The 20017-nt window shown below is 54.8% G+C and overlaps 5 protein-coding genes across 5 annotated transcripts; 2 read left to right on the top strand and 3 right to left on the bottom strand.

Moving 5' to 3' along the window:
- Positions 1-643: 643 nt before the first annotated feature.
- Positions 644-7174, top strand: MONBRDRAFT_23410 (uncharacterized protein; the record flags this gene model as incomplete). Its single annotated transcript, XM_001743834.1, has 27 exons — positions 644-715; positions 816-896; positions 1031-1123; positions 1275-1387; positions 1473-1768; positions 1883-1989; positions 2128-2258; positions 2370-2407; positions 2538-2548; positions 2699-2812; positions 3318-3461; positions 3570-3629; positions 3707-3817; positions 3998-4134; positions 4251-4318; positions 4401-4542; positions 4814-4903; positions 5007-5193; positions 5362-5417; positions 5543-5746; positions 5853-5948; positions 6047-6124; positions 6233-6374; positions 6486-6546; positions 6641-6725; positions 6802-6964; positions 7106-7174. 27 exons carry the CDS (start codon positions 644-646, stop codon positions 7172-7174), a joined length of 2949 nt encoding a protein of 982 aa, XP_001743886.1.
- Positions 7175-7421: 247 nt separating this feature from the next.
- Positions 7422-8801, bottom strand: MONBRDRAFT_23409 (uncharacterized protein; the record flags this gene model as incomplete). The annotated part of the gene is made up of 5 exons (XM_001743586.1): positions 7422-7967; positions 8091-8153; positions 8236-8363; positions 8466-8616; positions 8724-8801. The coding sequence occupies 5 exons, from the start codon at positions 8799-8801 to the stop codon at positions 7422-7424; spliced, it is 966 nt and encodes a 321-aa protein (XP_001743638.1).
- A 792-nt stretch (positions 8802-9593) lies between these two features.
- Positions 9594-10900, top strand: MONBRDRAFT_23408 (uncharacterized protein; the record flags this gene model as incomplete). Its single annotated transcript, XM_001743833.1, has 7 exons — positions 9594-9716; positions 9804-9898; positions 9985-10093; positions 10246-10296; positions 10371-10527; positions 10610-10685; positions 10804-10900. 7 exons carry the CDS (start codon positions 9594-9596, stop codon positions 10898-10900), a joined length of 708 nt encoding a protein of 235 aa, XP_001743885.1.
- Positions 10901-11959: 1059 nt separating this feature from the next.
- On the bottom strand, positions 11960-12376 carry MONBRDRAFT_23407 (uncharacterized protein; the record flags this gene model as incomplete). Its single annotated transcript, XM_001743585.1, has 1 exon — positions 11960-12376. The coding sequence occupies one exon, from the start codon at positions 12374-12376 to the stop codon at positions 11960-11962; it is 417 nt and encodes a 138-aa protein (XP_001743637.1).
- Positions 12377-13330: 954 nt separating this feature from the next.
- On the bottom strand, positions 13331-19973 carry MONBRDRAFT_36138 (uncharacterized protein; the record flags this gene model as incomplete). Its single annotated transcript, XM_001743584.1, has 5 exons — positions 13331-13519; positions 13631-13699; positions 14038-14144; positions 14652-15679; positions 15850-19973. The coding sequence occupies 5 exons, from the start codon at positions 19971-19973 to the stop codon at positions 13331-13333; spliced, it is 5517 nt and encodes a 1838-aa protein (XP_001743636.1).
- Between the last annotated feature and the right edge of the window lie 44 nt (positions 19974-20017).

Genomic DNA, 20017 nt, shown 5'->3' with positions numbered 1-20017 from the left:
CGTGACAGCAATGGGCGGCACGAGCATCCGACAGCCACGCGCTGTCCTGTGTCAACACAAAAGGGTGCCCCAGACCAGACGACTGTGAGTGACCCAACGCGATCAGACCAGCGCCCCAAACCCAACAATGCATCAGGCCGCCCCTCCCTGCCCAAGTCGGACCCGATGAACGCCAACCAATTGAGCCAGAACCGCGCTCAAGTGGTGACGGGTACGCGATCCCAGATCAAGAGCTCCATCGGACACTCACTCACTCTCTCTCTCTCTCTCTGACTCTCTGTCTCTCTCTCTGTCTCTCTCTTTCTCTCTCACTGACAGTGGCTATTGGAGGATGGAAAATACAGTTGGTAGCACACAGGTTTCTTCTTTGCTTGACCGTTGTTGTGTGCGATGTCAGATAAAATTGTCATGATATTTGAAGGGTGGTTGTCGGAAAGAAGCTCATCGACTGGCTGGTGGCTGGCAGCGCGCGCGAGTGACGCCGACAACGGCTGGGCGTTGGTCATTGCCTGAAGCAGCAGGCCACTGCAAGATCATCGCTGCTGCTCCAATCCTCTTGGTTTTTTTTTTTTTTTTGTGGTTTTTTCTTTGTCTCTGCCTCTGCCCGAAGACTGCGAGTTGCTTGATCGACTGAACCGACACCATGTCCATTCGAACGATTCGCGCCACCATGGACCAGGATGAAGCCATCCTGCTCGCTGATGTCATTGCCCACGTAGGTTGTTCAAGTCTGAATCCAATGTTTGCTATTCAGACTCCCACTCACTCTTTCCTTGCCACTTGGTGATTGGCCGAACGCCTCTTGACCTTTGCAGCTGTCGAAGAGCGGGTCGCTGCGCGAGCGTGAGGAGAAGCGCCAGCAGCTAGAGGAGCAACTGGAGAAGGTTGAGCTCCAGGTCAGATCGCATCCCACAACCCACACATCAAGCTTGCCTGGGCCACGCCTAAACCCTGGCGCAGCAAGATGCAGCCTCCGCATGCCAGCTTATTGCTCAACACACTGCTTCCGCCTTGGTTTTGTGCCTGTCAGGTTGGGGAGCTCGTGGAAAAGCACAGCGAGAGCTTTTACCGAGCACTACGCTCCTTTGTGGACATGACAGAGCACATTGACAGTGCCAAAGCGGTCAGCATTACGACTCGTTGCTGTCATTTCCTTCGGCGCTTGCCCAACCCATCTCAACTGTACTGGTTGCACCTCACGCTGACCGGCCGCGTGGTATAACCAACAAATCTCACCGACAATGCCGTGCCTCTTTCTGACCTTGCGAGCGTAGAAAGCTGTTGCTGTGCGCGAGGCCTTGACGGCCTCCCGGACCATGCTCACGGTCCAGCAAAAGCAGATTGACCGGCTCTGGGGCGAATCGCAAGAACAAAAACATCTTATCCAGTACGTCGTCCTGCGCAACTCCCTCAAACTTGACTGGGCACTCTGCGCAATGTCTGACTCAGCTTGGGCGCAACAATCCCTATAGAATCCTTGATTCAATCGCAGAGCTCAAGCAGGTTCCCGCGCAAGTGGACCAGTTCCTGCAGCGCCGATCCTACGTGCACGCCGCTCTGCTGTTGTCTTCGAGCTTGCGCAAGCTTCAAGATTTTCGCGACGTCGTTGCTCTTCAGGATTTCCGTGTTCAGCTCGAAAGCCGGCGCCAAACCCTGCACCTCGAACTCCTGGAAGAGCTCATGAACATTGTTTTTCTCCGTGACAAGTCCACACGCGAACAGTTTGACTACATGGATGATTTCATCGGACTTTTGCAAAATAGCTCAGGTAAAGAAAGACCCTTGCCTCTCTGCTGATCGTGTCAGACAAAGCCTGGCGTACAAAGCACCCCACACGATGTGTCTCGAACCTCGGACTTACTGGCTGGGCTGGCTTTTGCAGATGCGGAGAAGCGTGACAATCTGGTCGATCGCATTCTCAACGTGCCCGAGCCCTCGGAAGGCGATCCCAAAAAAGATGTCAAGCAATGCTTGGCCTTTATCGTGCAGGTCGGGTATTGTGCCAGGGCTTGCAGCGTTCTTGCGCGTGCCCCGGCGCGTTGGTCCAGCCTTGCACTGCACCCCTTCCGCCTTCTTCCACATTTCACCTTGCTCTGTTCTGTTCCTGCGCGCTCTCTTACTCTTTAGGCCTTGGCCGTTTTGGGCCGCGTTACTGACGTGATCAATCTGGTTGGCGCCCACCTGCGCACCGAACTCAGCATCCTCAAGGACCGTGCCCTATCTGTGGTGCGCCGTGATCTAGTTGAACACATGCCAAAGTCTGTCTTGCGCCTCAAACGATCCGACTTTGGCCCTCGATCTCGTTCTGCAATCTGGTAGCTCTACCATGTTCAAATGTGTCCTTGTGGCGTTATATCCGGGGCTGGCAGGTCTCCCGCTTATCGCACCATCCTGACACAAAATAAAGGTGCGGGCAGAGTGTATTGGTTTTCTTGTTCACGCTCTCTACTGTTCTGTCAAACTGTCGCGCTCTCTTATTGCGCTCGCATTTGTGCCACTGTGCGCCCATGCCGGTAACGCTATCTCCGTGCGCGCAGAGGATAATGTGGTGAGTTGTTTGGGTGCTTTGCACCCCCGTGGCCTGCCAGCGTAGAGCTGAGACTATCGTTGAATCCACATGTCATCTCACGTCGCTTTCATCTCTCTGTTTGTTGTATGTGGTGGGGCTGGCTGTTTGGGATGGCCGCTGTTGCCTCAGGCCCTGTCGCCACACGTCTTTTTTCACGCCATTTCTCAAGTCCTGCTTCAGTTTCGGCGCGTTTTACGAGCACATGCCTGCCTGCTGGCCTTGTCCAACCGGCAAAACAGCAAAGTACGCCTTTGATCGCCATGCAACATACGTTTTCTTGTAGTTTTGCATTGCATTTCTCATTGCGTGGGATCTTACAAACCACAAAACCGTTAGTCCACTATTATAACAACCGACGGAGAGCTGGGCGTACCGCTCTTGACGCAGGAGGCCTTATCATGGTGGGCGTGGCCGCTCTCTCCCCCCGCCTTGCTCGACTTGACTTGTCTTCCTCTGTGTCCTGTTCTCTTCTATCCACCCTTTGATGTGCCATGACTCACGCATCAAAAACAAAAACACACTTTTGACTGCAACCTTGGGACAGGGCTGCAAGCTTGCGGCATGGTCAAGGCTCGATGACTTCGATTCGTGAAGATGATAGCATCAGCGTCAGCAACTTTGGGCTGGAACCTGATCACGTCAGTGCCGTGTCCTTGCCCAGCGTTCAACCTATTTATATCTGCGGTCCCGCCCCAAACTGCTGATCAAAGTAGCTGACTTCTCATTGTCACCTTGCTCATCCACGCAGACGACCACGGCGGCCAACAGTACGCCCAAATATGAGCTCAAACAACTGTGGCTCGCCATTCAGACGGAAATCTCCGTGCTCCTGGCCACCTATCTCGACATTGGCGATGAGTCGCACTCGCTCATCCTCTCGTGTGTGGCTCAGGTGAGATGACGAGCAACCCTCGTGAATAGTTTTGCTTTCTCAGTTGAGGATCTTCGTAATCAGGATCGGCCTCTTGTCTGTGTACTCACGCTCTGAACCATGACGTAGGGCGAGCGCCCGCCCAAGACCGCGCTACTTACATCTTCCAGTGGAACTGCGGCGTTCCAGGTCGGCCCAAGCCGTTGTCGTTGTGGCTCTCTGAATGCCTTTCCTCCATGTCTAACGCGCGGGCGACTTGGCTTTAGATGGAAGATGTAGCCGCCCATTTCATTCATAAAGCCAAGGAACGGGAAAAGGACAAGCCCATGGAGCCTCTATTTGCCTTTGCCAACTCCCTCAACGCCATTCGAGACACGGTCTGTCTGGCGAACCAGGGCCGGCTCTTCCTCCGTGATGCACCAGAAGCATTTGTCCCGAGAATGGCTCCTGCGGAACATTTTGGATGCAAATACCACAGGAAACAAACTGATGGCTCCGTCACATCAAGACTCATTCGCTTCGAATCGCAAATGGGATCGCCTGTTGTCTGAGAGTAGGAAGCCTTGGCTGAGCGCCGCTTGGCCAACGACGATGACAAGGATCGCGGAACGGCACCTGGCGATAACTACACAACTGCACGTGGCGTTCATGAGCAACTTTCGTGCTCGCGTCACGTTGCCAACATTCTTGCCGCGTTCGTGACTATGAATTTTCGTCGCCACTCACCTCTTATTTTCTTCTTTCGGAAAATGGGCGTTGTACTTCCTGCTATATCATGTGCATGACCACATTCTTGCTTGCCACACGTAGTTTCAAACCCATTTTCCGTTTTTGTCAAGATACGGAAGACGTTATGCACTTTACGGCCATGAAATCAGGTAGCAAAGAAGCAAGCTTTTTTGTAGTCATTCCCAGCCTTTCCGCTGGTGTTGACTCACAAGACACTCTGATGAACTTTAGGCTTGATGTTGTTTGTCGACTCGTACATGCGGGTCCGGTTCTTTGCACACTTGCAAGATGCCGTGCGACGTCAGTTCCAGTCCGTTACGGGTGATGCCGGTTTTAGCATCGAAGAAGCCCACTACGAAGCTACGCCCGGAAAGTTAGTCCATCCATGAGTACACTGTCATGGCCACAGCCACGCAAGCTCAAATCTCACACTGAGCCCCTGATCAAACTGCGCATCTGCCAATGCAGGATGGTCAACGCCTCGGCTTGGCGCGTGCATCAGTAAGCTTGAATGTTGCCTGCATTTTACCTTTGATGTGACTGGAAAAGCACAATCTTGGTGATAGGTGATACGTGGACGCGGATGTTTTCTTTGTTTGTTTATTTGGTTTGTGTTTCGTTTTTGTATTTTTTTTTTTTTTCAGGTTGATTGGACAGCTATTGGCGGTATTGCATGATGTACCTGCCTTTCTCAACGAGATTGCACGCACTATGCACGATGAAATCCTTCTCAAGTGAGCCCAACCATGATCGCTCATGAGGCACATGCCCGCCAATCGTCGTTCCACACGCTTTGCACTAGAAGCTGACACACACTTGCTCTGTGCTTGATATCAGGTACCTCAAGTTTTGTCAGTTACGCTTTAGAGTGTTGACAAAGGCTCCCGTGGGGGCTTCCAAAACCTCAAAGGGAGATGCCGTGGTGGCCATGGATTGGGCCGTTCATCCTCGCATACGCCAGCGCCTCACGAGCTCAGAGGCTTGGATCAAGGTGTACGGTGAGCCAGAGGGCTTGGTCGCGACGGTGCGTCAATTGATGGGGCTGACGAATGTCAGATGCGGCTCGTACTTGACGGCTGAGCATCTGCTCGCTGGGGTGTTTGTTTGTTTTTTGTTTTTGGGGGGGTGGGGCGGAGTTGTTTGTTTTTTTGTTTTTTTTTTCAATTGCCTTGATCGTTTCTATGGACAATAGGATGATGAGGATTGGCTAATTTTAGGCTTTGGAGAGGAGCCCGTTGATCAGACCGTGTAAGTTTTTTTGTTTTGTTTATTTCAAAACCTGAAAGAGAGATGGGGGGAGGAGGGGGGTCCGCGGTGACCGCCATCACTTTTTTTTTGACATGAACCTGTGCCTTTCACATGGTACATGGCAGGGCGCGCGCTGCCAAGCAGGCAGCAGACGAGGCCAACACCATCATTAAGGTTTTGGGTGACCAGATGCTGGAAAAGGGTGACATTGTCGCTGAAGTGGCCAACATTCGCTCGATGGGCCAGTTAGCTGAGTCGTTGACATGGCTGCTCGACTATGTCAAGGGCGTCATTGTAGCGCTCAACGATAAGCCGCACACACTTCCCGAGTACGTGAGCCTTGAGCATCTTTTTTGCCTGTGTGATGGTGTCTCTAGGTGAACATGTATGTCAGTCTGCTCGTTAACGCCACCGCTATGACGGCCATCCTTTCAGACTCTGGGGCAAGGGCGTATCACCCATTCTGAAAGCAGACAACAACACGGCCACGCGCATGTTGGAGCGCAATAAGTTGGCGCAAGTGACGAGCAAGTGCGTGCCGTTGACAGCAAATTACCGGTCGCTCAAGGAAGCGTCCTCAGACTAGGTCGCACCACGCTGACCCACATACCCTGTTTGACTTTGGACAGGTTGCAAGCCACGGTGGCTGATCTGGAGACAATGTGTCACAATTCGATTCTTTTCCTCAAGCTAGATGTGCGCGCACGGTGAGAGGCAGCGTGGGCCTGGTGTTTTTGACCAAAGTTTGCAGGCTTCGGGACATGGAGCGTTGGCTCGATTGACTAACCTTTCTACTTGGCCGTGATGTGGTGCAGGTGTCTTCATTTCTTGCTTCCAGTCCTCAAGTTCACATCCTACTATTGTGAGGCGGACGCCGTGGAAACGGACCCACGCATCATTGACCTGAATCGCAACCTGCTGGCTGTCGAGGAAGCCCTCTATGGTGTTTTATCCGAGGTAGAAACACAGTTTCGCAGACACGTTTCACTTGTTCTGTTGTTTTGTCCCATGTTGCCGTGCATGATTCCTACACACGGGTATGCCTCTGATGCTTGCCGGTGATTGTAGGCTCGTGCGGCACTGGTCTTGGAAGGTCTGGACTCGTTCGTCGCGAGCGTCTTGATTCATGGTATGCAGCTCGACTCTGGTGCCAATCGATCGGGCTTGGTAGAGGTGTCCCCAATCCAATAATTGTCCTGGTTTGACATGATGCATGTGTGTAGGCCTGCGGTGGATCAAGCGCTACAACGATCATGGCATTAAACGCATGAAGCGCAACATCTTTGCCATTCAGCAGTACTTTGCCAGGTACGTTGCTCACACCCCCGCAGGCCTTGCACCGGTCAAGACGAGGACTTGACCATGTTGTGTGGGCACATTATAGCTCTAAAATGTCGCACACCATTGTGCTGACGCGGGCCATGCAGTACTACGACTTGCTTTTCCTGACGGAACGAGACATTATTGCCAGCATTTTGAATGGTGCGGCCACCTTTACGGAAGACCAGTACCGAGTGATTTTCAACCTGCTTCATGCCAATGCCAAGGTATGCAAGCCAGTCACGTGCACGTGGAAGGTCGCTGTTGCGAACTTCGGTCGCATGGCGGCATTTTTTGAGTGAGGTGTGCCAATCCGCGTGACGTCCCTTTGGTTCATCAACATGCAACGTGCATGTCGGCATACACAGGTACCAAATGCTCGTGAACATCAAGAGTTTTTGGAGCACTTGCATGCAGCATTGCATCGCGTCGTGTGATGCGTTTGCTGTCTCGTTCGGATTAACAGCCGAAACGAGGGTTGTAAATGCTCAAGCGGTCATGCATGTCTGATAAGGAGGAAGCAAGGACGGGGGTGTGGTTGAAAATGTGATTGTCTTTAATTTGACTCGTGTAAGCGATGAAGGGAGCATGGGAGTGAGCACGCAAATACGACCCACACGACCAAAACCAATTTGTCACGGGATTCAAAATGCACCCTAGGCGGCGCATGCAAGGCTTGGCCAGCTAGTTTGGCCCACCCATGCTCTCATAAGCTGGAGGTCTGGCAGGTTGCATGGTTTTGTCAAAGTCTATCTGGGAATAGACGGTGCGGGCGGTCGGCGGGTCGCGCAGCTTGTTTGACTCGACCTGGTTCTTATCAAAGGTGACCTCCGTGTAGTTGACTCGTGCAACTGCGGCCCGATCGCCCACGGGCTCAAGGATCAAAGCAGGGGCACCGGCAGGCGGGAAATTGATGTCTCTTCCAACATCGATATTTTCATAGGCCGCGGGGCGGCGTCTGGCAGGCGCATCCTCGGCCGGTGGGGCCGGACGAGTACGAAGGTCGAGAGCTTGCAGCTCCTGCTGTGCCTCGTGTAGGCTAAGCTCAGGACTGGCGGCTTTTCTCGTCTTGTCCACCTGCGAGTAAATGGGCATGACGGGAACTGTGCCATCATCATTTGGGGGTAGATAGGGGTGATCTGCAAGAGCATCCGCCTCTTCGGGTTTGCTGGAGTGGTCAAGGCTATTGAGCGGCTCAGCCGAGCTCGTTATCCTTGTTGCATCAGAGTTCTGATGTATTCCGGAGAACAAGTGCAATTGGGTCAGCCGGAAGCAGCGTCGAAACAACGAATGAAGGAGGGGGTAAAAAAAAAACGGGGGGCGAAGTATTGTTATCATGTTGGCATTACTGACCTCGTCTGGAACTAATGGTGTGTCTGATGCGATGAAGTGTTCAGCAGAGCTCACAAGTTGCACCTGCGTCACGCAGGCAGCCAAAAGTGAGTTGCTTTTGTTGCTTTTTATTCACCATGAGAACCCGAACGACATCGAGTCGAACCTGATGTAAGGCTGCCGCCCAAGTGGGATAGTCTTCCCGAGTGCTGACGAGATAGAAGATGCGCTCGGCTGTCTCGAGTCCAAAGACGGCCTCAACGCTGGCGTTGCTCGGCCATTCGACCGGAGGAACTAAGCCAGAGAGAAGGTGTGTAACGGGGATGAGCAGGGGATCTGGTGGAGCGACCGGAAAGCATCGCGTGAAAGGTGGCAAGAATCCATGCGGCCACGTACTGGCTGCGCCAAGCAAAAGGCGAAAAGGGCGAGCAAGGTCAATGGTGCCCAGCGGCTCTGGTAGACGCGCATTGGCCGTGGGAAAGTCCTTGAGCTTGTAGTAGCAGAGGACGCGATTGTCGAACAGGACAAAATAGCGCAGCTTCCACGTCTGCAAGAGGGCAAGCAAGTCCACACCAAAGTTGAGAACGTGTGAGCAATCGTCATGCAAGGATCGAGTTGCAGGCGCTCTGCTCCGACTGTCGGGTCACAGCCAACCTTGAGTTTGAGACCGCGCTTTGTCAAGAAGCCTTGCACCAGGCGGGTCTGGGACGGGGCGACCGGCGGCGTGGCCATGCCGGTAGGCGCGGCACCCAAGCGGCCGCTGCCTGCGACGAGCGTGGCGCACGCCCGATGAGGTTGATGCTGAACACAACACAAGCTGAATGCGACAGAATTCACGCGGCAAGGGAAGGCGCTGAGCAAAGGCAAGCCATGAGCGGTATTCTGACAAACGCACCTTTTGCGCACCGGCTTGAAGCTGTCTGCTCTGGAAAGGACTTGAGCCAGGTGGATGTCGAAATGCCGGCACCCGAATGGGGGGAAGGGGTAGTTGCAGCTAGGTATGAGCCCAACAGCTGCACAAGGCGAGCGGTCTACACCCAGTCAAAGAGATGCACACACGCACACAGCCCGATGCGTGCCAGGCACGCACGGTATGCAAGCAAGTCCGAGCAATGCAGCAGCAGCAGCAGCAGCAGCAGCAGCCAACCACGCCGGCAGGCGCACAACAGCAAAAGTGAGCCAAAAAAATGAAGACAACGACGACGGCAACAGCACACAAGAATGGGGTGATTGCTTAACCACGAGACAAAAGTAAATTACTTTTCTGATTTCATCATCGTCAAAAAGTTTTGGTCCGTTCACTGCGTTCGTTCATTTGTCATCCAATTTGATCTGTTTTCTCGCCGCCGAAAAAATTTCGGCGTTGTGAACGAACTGTAAAAAAATTGGCGAAACACACACACACCGACAAGGAGGAGAGCTCTTCTCCTCTCAGTCGGAAAGCCGGTCAACGGGACTTGAGACGCGGGGAGAGAAAAGGCGTCGATAGTGCAGGGGCTGCTGGTTTGCCAAGCATTGGGGACGATGGCGGTCAATGGCCCCGCTGCAATGGAACGCGCCGTGGCTGCCTCAAGAATCGCGGCTGCCTGGCGAGGGCATGTTGTGCGTCGGCGATACCGACATTTGGCCAAATTAGTTCGCGATGCCGTGCGTATCGTGGCAGGGCGTGCAAAGACCTGTTGATTTCCTATCGTCCTTGAATGATCGATTCGCATGTCGCACGGCAATGGATAGGAGACGGTGCTGGCCGATGACTTGTTGCGCCAGCTCTGCCCGGTCGAGGCCGAGATGCTGAACGACCCGCTTGTGCGAGCTACCGTTCGACTCAGGTTTGGTTGCCCTGTCTCATCATGAACAGCAGATCAAAGACAGTGAGATACTACTGCTGATATACTCGAGGCCGCCTCGCTGCTAGGTTGGGTGGGACGCAAGAACCACAAATCATGTACAAGGTTTTTGTGTCCAGCCAATTGGCGCGCGTCAAGTACATGAACGGCCGTCATGTCGTGGCCCCACTTACGGAGGTGAGGCTAGTGCGCACGTAGTGGCCTCGAGTTGAAGGAGGAGCCGTGTCCCGCCTGCTTCACCGTGGTATTGAACTTGGCTCTGAGCGACGCTGCTCCCGGGATGGGGAAACCTCATGGCTTGTCCCACGTTTTCTTGCCCATACCCGCAGGCAGCTGCTCAAGCCCGTTCGCTGATGGGGGCTGAGCGGTACATGGATGTGGTATGTACCCTTTATCCAATGGCCCGTTTGCAAGGGCAAGCAACCGTCATGACGTCCGAATACATGCAACCCAGGTGGCCACGGATGCCTATCTCCAATCCAAGACTGAGGTGCTCGAGGAGAGCGACGTTGTTGATGCCCGCGACTTTGCCCAGCTGCAAGCCTTCCGTGATAACTTGCCCGCCGAGCTTGGTGGTCGTGCCAATACCTGGCGATGGCTTCACCATGATGGTCCGTGTTCCGCTGGCTTGCCTCGAGTCTCACTCATCGCCTTTCCTCATCCAAAACCTTGGTGGCTACTCAAACTCTTCAGCTCAAGCTGCCACCGGTCGCTTGGGTGACTTTGTCGAGCATGTCTTGAACGACTTCAAAACGGACTTTCGCTTCAGGTGACCGAGCACATGCTTGACGCTCCCACTTAAAAAAAACTTCGACCACCTTCCCACGCGGCGCCCTCACTCTCATCATTCACTCACACTTTGATATCTCCCTCGCTTACGTGGCTAGGATTGGCCTGTCGGATCGCGAACAACAGGTGAATCTTTGCCTTTTGCCATCACTGTTCCATCCACCCTCTGACTCATGCTTACCGGCGCTATGCTGAGTTAGCGCTCACAGCAGCGGGGCGCTCAGGCCCTGCGTAAAGCTCGACAAGAACACGTCTCTACACACCGTGCTAGCTCGGGTGCTCGTCAGGATCGGAGAGCAGCCATGCGCCGCTTGTACGGCCTTGACAACAAAGCCGATAGTGAGTCGTCTTCCCCCTGTTCTCGCTGTTTCAGACTTTCCACGTTGCCATGTCATGATCGCATACGTTTACGCTTTGAGTGGCTGTCTCTGGCTGACGGTAACACCACCTCGCATCCCGCAGCAGGAGGCAGTCTGACAGTGGAGAGAATGTCGCCTCAAAGCGTACGCCGTGATGCCACGGCAGCGTCATCCATGGCTGACCTGGCGTCCACCGCCGGATCCCGTCTCATTGAAGAGACGGACCAGACACGCGCGCTCTCGGATCGTGTCACCTCCGATGATGCGTTGTCAGACGACGACGCTCTGCTGGAATGGGCGGCTCAGCTCCCGGCGAGCGCCGCACACCCCGAGTCGTGATACCAGGGAGTGCGCGTCGTTTGCACGCTTCAGTGCGTCTAGGTGTGAAACGATTGCTCAGGGCTCTCTTGTCTGTCTCTCAGCTGGCTGTGCCAGGTCTTCTACTCTGAATTAACACTTTTTGCGGCGACGATGACATTGTATTCTGACCAACAACCCCAATGTGAACTCCATGCCATGTTTTTGCACCCCTTGTCGGTGTCTGCCTGCACCCCCACGTGACACCTCACAAACCATCTCACAAACCATCATGAATCAGTCGAGGGCGGGTCAAAAGTCTTGAATCAAAAAAGTGCACTCAATTACAAAGCCAGTAGGAAATGAATATCAGCTACTGGAAGCCGCTTGGCGACTTGTACAAGACGTACGGGCGTTCAAAGAGGAAACATTGTAGACATCAAGTTCAAACGGGACTTTTGGGTTGCCTCCCATCAAGAAGGGCAAACAAAGCCACACAAAATTGGTGCTAAATGACACTCTTCGCTCGAGCAGAAAAGGGGGGGGAGAACGACATTTATGTTAACATGACAAGCCGGGGCAATGGGCCTGAAGCTGTTTACAGCTGGTTGGTCGAACGTGTGGTCGTTTCCGATGAAGGGCCATTGAACTGGCGTTTGTCAATGGCGGCAGCGGTGCTTTGCTTGGTGTTATCCCAACGATCTTGCCACTTCTCGCGCGAGTTGGGGCCAGTCTCACGCTCGGCGCGTTGCTCCTTGTGCTCGCCCTCAGCCATGCGGTGAATCGACTGCTTGTAGGCGTCCACGCTGCTGTCCACGTTCTTGCCGCTCTTGGCGCCAACCTCCTTGAGGTCCTCGACCGTCTTGTCAACACCGGGCTTGATGGCATCACGCCACTCTTCAAGCTTGGTTTGGGACTTCTCGGCCACCTTATCCATGAAGGACTTGTCCTCCTGAGGCTTGTCGGCCACCTTCGTGTTCTGGATGTTGGTGGCAGTGTGCGTGGTTGAGGCCATGATGCTGTTCGGAATGAGTCTTGCTCGTCCAGATAGTGTCAAAGTCGTAGATAGAGTAGTTGAGTTCGTTGCTGGTTTGCTTGCTGTTTGCTGTGATCAGTGGGATCAGAAAAATGCCTTCTCCGGCGGCGCGCAAACCACTTGTACGCGACCGACGAATGGGACACTGGCGCTTGACCATGCACCGAGCCACGCCATAATGGGGACAAGCTCTGAAGCACCCAGCGGTCCTTGGGCGGATGATCAGTCCACATTCGCAAGAGGGCTCCAGACTTCTTTCTTCGCACACGACCGGGAAATCGTCTGACAATGTCCGCACTCTAGGTGCAGCACGAATGTCGCTTCCTTCGTCTTCTTCTGCCAACATCTTTCGGCTTCGTTGCCTTTTTTCTTCATCCCAAAGTTCGCAAAACGCGACCTCAAAGGGCAAGCTGAAGCGGGGTCGGTCGCATGTGCAACCATCATCATCACCAAAAGAGCAGACGTGCGTTATCATGCGATCCGATCGTAAAAAAAGCGACACTGAGGCAAGCGAGGCTTGACTGTGCCCTGCTGAGCCCATGTGCATCGTCGCGGTTGCCGACGCTTTCCCCCCCTGTTTGCTGCTGAACGTTTGACAATAGTTTAAAGCCAGTCATCCATACTGGTATCTTTGTGCAAAACAACATTGCGTATCGAACAAAGTACGCAGGGCAGACACACATAGAACCATAGAGAGACACCGCGAGACATGGAGAAACACAGAAACATGCAGACAGAGTTACGCCGGCACACAACACCTACCTATGCCGCCATCTTGTGACTAACATGTAAAGCTGATACGAGCATGGAGTATCTTTCTCGTCACACTGTTCTCAGATCGATCAAATTGGGTTTTATCGAAAAACGAAAAAAAGGCTCGACAACACCTCCTTTCTTTTCAGCGCCGTTAAGCGTCATAAAAGCAAACAGACTTTACAGCGGCTTGTATTGTTGGGCCAGCTCCTGACCCCTTCGCGGCGCCAGGCTGTTCCGCGCGCCCTGCAATGCCAGCGCTGTGGCCTCACACACCCCGATCAGAGGCTGAAGGGTGGCACTCGGCAATGTGCGCAAGAGAAGGGCAATGGACTTCATGACCGTCGTCTGTCGAGCGCGTTCCGGTACCTATAAGGCACACAGCCAAACACACCAGCCCCAGCAGTGAGATGGCGGCCACTGAGCATGCAGACTTTGAATCTTGCGCCCTGGTACCCAAAAATCAATTGAGGCGCATACCGAGGCAAACTTGTCGTAGCTCGCGGCAATGGATCGCCGCAGGGCATCATACGCTTGCTGCAGCCCATCCTGTCACAACATTGGTACAAATTGCAACACGCATCAGCGGAGAAGGGTTGATCTGATCTCCGGGACGAGCTTGCCAAACCATAAACGGTCAAAATAACAAGCGAGCCAATTCATCACTACAGCGTTTACGCACCGCCGTGTCCAGTGGCTGTTGAGCCATACGGCTGCGTGGCGGTCGTGCTAGCGCAGCTTGGTGCTCCTGGTCGTTCATTGTGATCAGCTATGCAAGTTTTCCCCAAAGAGCACAGCCGAACCCAAACATGTTTGAGTGCCGAGTGCCATCCTCCAGGGTGCAGCTTTTACATCACAATTCATCATCGCCGTATCCAAGAGCCTACCTGACTCAACTCGAGCGCGTTTTGTACAGCAAAAACCATGGCCGTGGCCACGCTACACATCTCCACTGCCGTCACTCTGATGCCATCCGTCACACCCTCTCGAAAGCCTACAATCGACCATGATCGTCGCCATGATGTCAAAAGAACCGTGTCAGACCGCCTTTAAAGCAGCGAGCCTCTATGCGTGCACAAGACAGGCATCTGCACCTTGCAAAACATATGGATACGAGCGCACGGGCCGATAGACAATGTCTGCACCGGCGTCCATCACCGAGGCCACGTTGGTGCCCCCAGGTACAATTGCAATTACCAATTGATGCACCTGACGGGCCCGATGCAGTCACAAAGAAAGAAAGCCACAAAACACATGAGTATTACGATGGCCCACTCAACCTTTCCAAAAAAAAAACAAAGAAGATAAAAATAACTAGAAAAAAAAGCCGGGGGGGGGGGGGGGGTCAACTGGGCCTTCATCCCAACAAAACGGGTCCTACCTGCTTAAAGGGGATTCGGGGCATCCATGCGTCCATGACGGTCGAAACTAAACCATTCCAACCCGTGAAACCTGCACACGTACACACGTAACCAGCGAATGGGATCGGGAAGGCACGCACCTTTGACTGTGAGCGGAGACAGGTACAGTTTGGCGTCGTTCAAAGATATGACGCCGGCCAATTGCTCAAAAGAACCATGAAACAGTTCAGACACCGAGAGATGCTTTGGGGCATAGTTGACGCACAAGAGGACGGGTTCAATGAGTACTTTTTTAAAGTAGGTACCGTTCACTTGAGCGCTGCTGGTGTCGCTCGCGCTGTCCGAGGTCTCGCTGTCCTGTTGCGTTTCGCTGCCGTTCGAGCCTTCGCTCAACGTTGCATGAGTCTGAGCTGTCAAGCGTGACTCCTGATCGCTAACCCGCGCCGGCTTTGCGTCCGCAGGGGCACTTGAGAGCTCAACGGGCTGGCCGCTATTGTCATCGATATCAATTTGCTGCCAGTTTTCCGTCAACAAGTCAGCCCGCTGTGCCGCCTCGCTACCGCGTGGCGCAAAAGCCAGAAACTCCATCAAAAAATTGAGTGTGTCCTGATCCAGGTTGATGCGCAGTGGCAGGATGCGTAGCTTCATCATGGCCTCCAACGCCGCTTCGCCGGTTACTTCAGGCGTGCGCACTGTCATTAGCTCCATTCGTAACATGTTGGAGCTGGCCTCGCGATGCACGTGACGCGAGGTGTAGTCGCACAACAGCATGTTGACCACAGACTCGGGCAACCGATCAAAAACGTTGATCTGGCGAGACAGCACCAAGAGCCGCGATGCATACAGTTCATTTTGATCATAGTTTTCCGAAATGACTGTCAGCTGGTGCAAATCAATCTCAAGGCCCTCGTTATCGACGCTCTGACTCTCGCGTACCACACGGGGTCCCTGGTTAGAGCCTTCGTCGTCAACGCCTGCCTTGGGCGCCGTCTGCGAGGACGACGTCAAGAGCGAAGGGGCCACACGTGGGAACCCTGCCGCCTGACCTACAGGATCCAAGTCATCTGGAAATACGTCCTGCCAATGCCGTCCGCGGATCAAATGCACCTTGATGTTGAGACGCTTGATCAGAACACGTCGCTTCGCTAGAGGCAAAAAGTCGTAAGCCCTGCATAACGTCCGAATTCAAGAAGGAAAACGTTGGTCGCACGCAAGGTATTTGCAAAGCGATGCCACAGCGGTGAGCAAAAGTGCGGGGGAAAAAAAAACCCCCCTGAAACCCGCAGAAGAGGCGAAGAGGCCAGCAGAGTTCTAAAGCAAGCCAAGCTATGCACCAACCGAAAGTCTGCATCGTCATCCTGCTTTGGAATGGTGAAGAAATTGCGCTTGAAGCTGATTGGATCAACAAACTTGCGTACGACCAAGTCACTGTCCTCATCTTGAAACATGAAATCAGCTGGCTGACCCCCGTCTTGGATCATGGCACCCACGCGTTCATGGCCTCGGTAGCTCACAATCGAGGCCGTTGGCGTGGTGCCTGTCGGGGTATTCAAGTCATTCGGGTGGCTCACTGTTCGTGACGGACTCAGCAAAGCATCGTGCAAGACGCTGGTCACGTCAGGCATATCTGGCACTGCTGCCCCTGACTCAAACGTTTGCGCAAGGTAGTCCTCGTCGAGACGCAGCGCAGTGAGGCCCTCCAAAGGTAGACCTGACGCCGATCGCGCCTGGGACGTGTCGTCAGCTGAATCAGACAACGGTTCAACCAATGCATCCGATAGGTCCTGCTGAATGGCTGCTGAATCAGTGGCGCCAGGCACCGCCGGTGGTACTTGTGCAGGATGCCGATACCCCGCCCCATCACCCCGATCCATTTCGGATACCATGAAGGAATCCAAACTCGCTGTACTGGGACTGGCTGACACGTCCAAATGCGAGCCTCTCGCATGTAGGCCCAACCCAGACCGCTCTGTTCCGTCGTCGTTCCTCTCGACCTCAGCCTCATCTCCGTCGTCCATCATCTCAAGTTCTGCGATGAGCGTGTCATCAAACTCCACGGTGGGTGAACGTGGTGCACGGGAGCGAGTGTGCACCAGGCTTGCTTCCATTTCTGCTTCTGTGTCCTGATCCTCATCCTCCTCAAAGTCATCATCATATTCATCCAGAACCTCTTCGGCAGCATCTGACGCCCGGCTGCTCGATGCGTCTTGCGCTGCAAAGGTTGTTGCAGTCGGTTCGGAAGTGGCATCTGCGACATCGTCTGGATCTGACATGATGGAAAAGAACAAATCACCACCAGACTCCTCAAGAGCGTCTGCGGCCTTGGGCCCCGCTGCGAGAGGGCTCGGCAAAGCCTGCTCGGCTGATCCGGACGATGCAGTCCGCGTCGATGGCAGAGAGGTATCCCCCGCCGCCACGCGGGCCAGATTCTCGACTTGCTCGGCCAGATACTCGTCATCGCCTCCGACAGCTCCCGACAAGAGTTCGACGAGCGTGGGTAGCGAGTCGGCGCAAACATAAACGGAGAGCAGCTCGTTGGTAATGCCAAAGTCTTGGGCAATCTCCCCGCTTACGTCACTTAGACGCAGGTCGAGGCGTGTGTACGTTGTAAAAGCCAACTTGCGCCAGCCACGTGCTTGCCAATCTTGGCCACGCTGCAGTTTGCGGACGTCATCAATGGCAAGGACGCTTATTTCTTCGAGCAGAATGCTCACCACGGTAATGGGCGTGGCCGCGTACAGATTGCTGCTCACGGTCACGCGCGCCACGGGCGTCAACAAGGCGGCCTGGCTTCCATACGGCTGATAAACCACCTCGCTATCTTCGAAAAAGACGTTGAGCACCGTCAAAGTATCCTTTGCCGATGTGGTCGCTTTGGGAGTTGACGCCATACCGGGATGATCCGGAAAATCCAGCAAATCCAAGATCCGGAAGAGCCACAACCCCTGTGGATCGACAAAATATCGAAACTGCGCCCCCTGTAGCAGACAAGCGACGGTCGTGCGCGCCTGCACTTGGCTCGTGTTGGCGGCTTGCGCACAGAGACAAATGGAGAAGACCGAGGGACTGGCCTCTGCTTCAGCATAGACGGGTGTAATCACATCAAAGCGATCGTTGGGGTTGCCGACGACGGCACGCTGAGCCACGTAGGGCTGCTCGCCGCGAAGAGCTAAACTCATGTTCTGGCTGCCTTGCATGCCCAACAGAAGGAGCAGCTGGCCCCGAGACAGGCGTACGTCAAAGACGCCCGATCGCTCCGGATGGGATTCAACAACGCTCACGTCCAACTCGGCAAACTCAAGAACAAAGGCCATCTTGTGCGCAGTGTGGACGACGACATCACCAGCAACGGAGCGCCCCTGCTCCGCGGGCGTCCCTTGGTCATCCTCACCGCTTTCCGCATCGCTCTCACCGTCAACAGCAGGTGCTGCCCAAACGGATGTCGCCAGATTGGGTGTGGACTCAGAGCTAGCCGCGGGCGTGGCTGACACAATGGTGGGTTCACCAAGTCCGGGTGCACTTGGACCGGACGTGACATTGGCCTGCACATCCGACCACATCACCCAGTCGGCCATTTCGGTCGCAAGTTGATAGAGTTCATCAAGTTGTGCCTTCTCGCAGTGAAGGTCAACACAGGCGTGGTGAACCGTGACAGCGGTCAAGCTGCAGGGCAGAGCAGCCTGCGCAAATGCCCACAGGGCTTCCTCTGACATTGGCTCGTGAAACTGCTGCTGGGTGCGCGCGTGTGTGCGCATGGTCATGGGAAACCCAGACTTGGCAGCAGGCGCGACAACGTGCTTGCCACCAGGTCCAAGAACGCGGAGCCCAGCCCGACCGTCGCGACCTGTAGCAGCACCACGCAGCGCAACAACTTTTGTCGGCGTGAGCGTTTGGGTTGGGGTGTGGCCCAGAGTCAGTCTTTGCGCTTCAATCTGAAGCAAACGCTCAAGGCCTGGGATCGGCAGCCCCAAGCAGTCCTGCTGCCAGTCACTACCACGCATATCGTTGTAGAAATGCAGGACAAAGTCCTCGAGTCGGGCGTGCAGGGCCTGTGCACGAAAGGATGGTACGTGCAGCCAGCCATCCGATAGGTTGTGTCGAGCTGTGCTGTTAATGGGTACTAAAACAACAGCATCCAATGAACCGCCGCTCACGACAATGTGCAGGCCCTCCGGCGCCTCATCCTGGGCAACGCCTGGCTGTTTTGGGGGGAGAGATGAGGATGACTGCGCGCCGGCAACGTTGAGGAGACCCTGCAGACGATCCAATAGCGAAAGATCCAGCTGCAAGAAGGTGTCTGGGGCCAAGCGCACTTCAATGGCTGTGGATTCGCGCGGCAGACGCACTGTCAGGGCATCTTCCGGCACCGCATCACTCGTGACGCTGTCGCTGGCACTCAGCTGTTCGACAGTGCTCGTACGTGCGCGGAGGAGACACCGACAATTGTGGCTGCCCGCACAGTCGTACACGGTCACAGCTTCACTCGTGAGTTCAAGCTGGGCTTGACCGCCATCGCCAACGCGCAGGAGAGATTGGGATAAGGCCAACACCAAACCTGCTTCGTCGCTATCCAGCATTTCGGGGAGCTGGGCGTGAAGGGCCGCAGGCGTGGCAGTCGGTTTGCGACTTGAACCATGGCGACCCAACCAAGCTGCGTTGCTTTGGAACCGCTGCGCCGCCACGCCAGCATCGTGTGATGGGGCTGCGTAGGAAAGGATGGCTACCAGGTCCATGATGCGCACAGACGCATCGAATGCCACGGCAGCGCTTGCCCCGGCGTGCGCAGGAGCCAAACTCGCAGGTGGGGCCGCGGGGGCGGGGCCAGAGTGTGAAGACGCCACACCCTGGTCTTCAGCAAAAGCCCAGACTTCACTCATCAGCGCGAGCTGGTGCAGTACAGCGGGGTCGAGGCGGGCGAGATAGCGCTGAAGAAAGACCTCTACTTTGAGCTGTCGCCGAGGTGCTTGCCGGTAGATGACTTCGATGAGGTTAGCGCTGTCATTACTGTCAATACTGCTCAGCACGGGCTGCGAGTGTGTGACCACAAGTTCCAGGTCCTGCGCCATGTGACCGTGCTCAAGACTGATCGTCAGCCCCTCAAAACGAACTTGTTTGCGGAGCTCGGCCGCCAAAGCGGCATCATATTCGGCCTCGTGAGCATCGCGCTGAACGGCCGTGGCCTCGCGTGATACGTCAAGCACCTCGATGCTGCTCAAGGAGCAGAGAAGCATCGCCTGATCGGAGCTTTGAGTCGTGGATGCGGAGAAGAGGCGAATGGTGACGTTCCGCAGCTGACCACGTAAGCGAGAGAGAATGCGTTTGACAACAACTGCCACGTGGCTAAGCTCCACGTCGGGCTGTGAGCCCTGAATGTCCTGGGCCAGGGTACCTGAAAAGTCTTCAATAGCATGTTCCAGGTCGCGCACGGCGTCATCAAAGGCCTCGTGGTGCGAGGCGTTCATGTGTTCTGCCGGTGCGCGAGGCTCGAGCCAAAGCTCCAGGCCTT

Source organism: Monosiga brevicollis, genomic scaffold, assembly GCF_000002865.3.
Source record: "Monosiga brevicollis MX1 MONBRscaffold_4 genomic scaffold, whole genome shotgun sequence".
Lineage (NCBI taxonomy): Eukaryota > Choanoflagellata > Craspedida > Salpingoecidae > Monosiga > Monosiga brevicollis.
The sequence above is the reverse complement of the archived record's forward strand: the minus strand, read 5'-3'. Positions and strand labels throughout refer to the sequence as shown.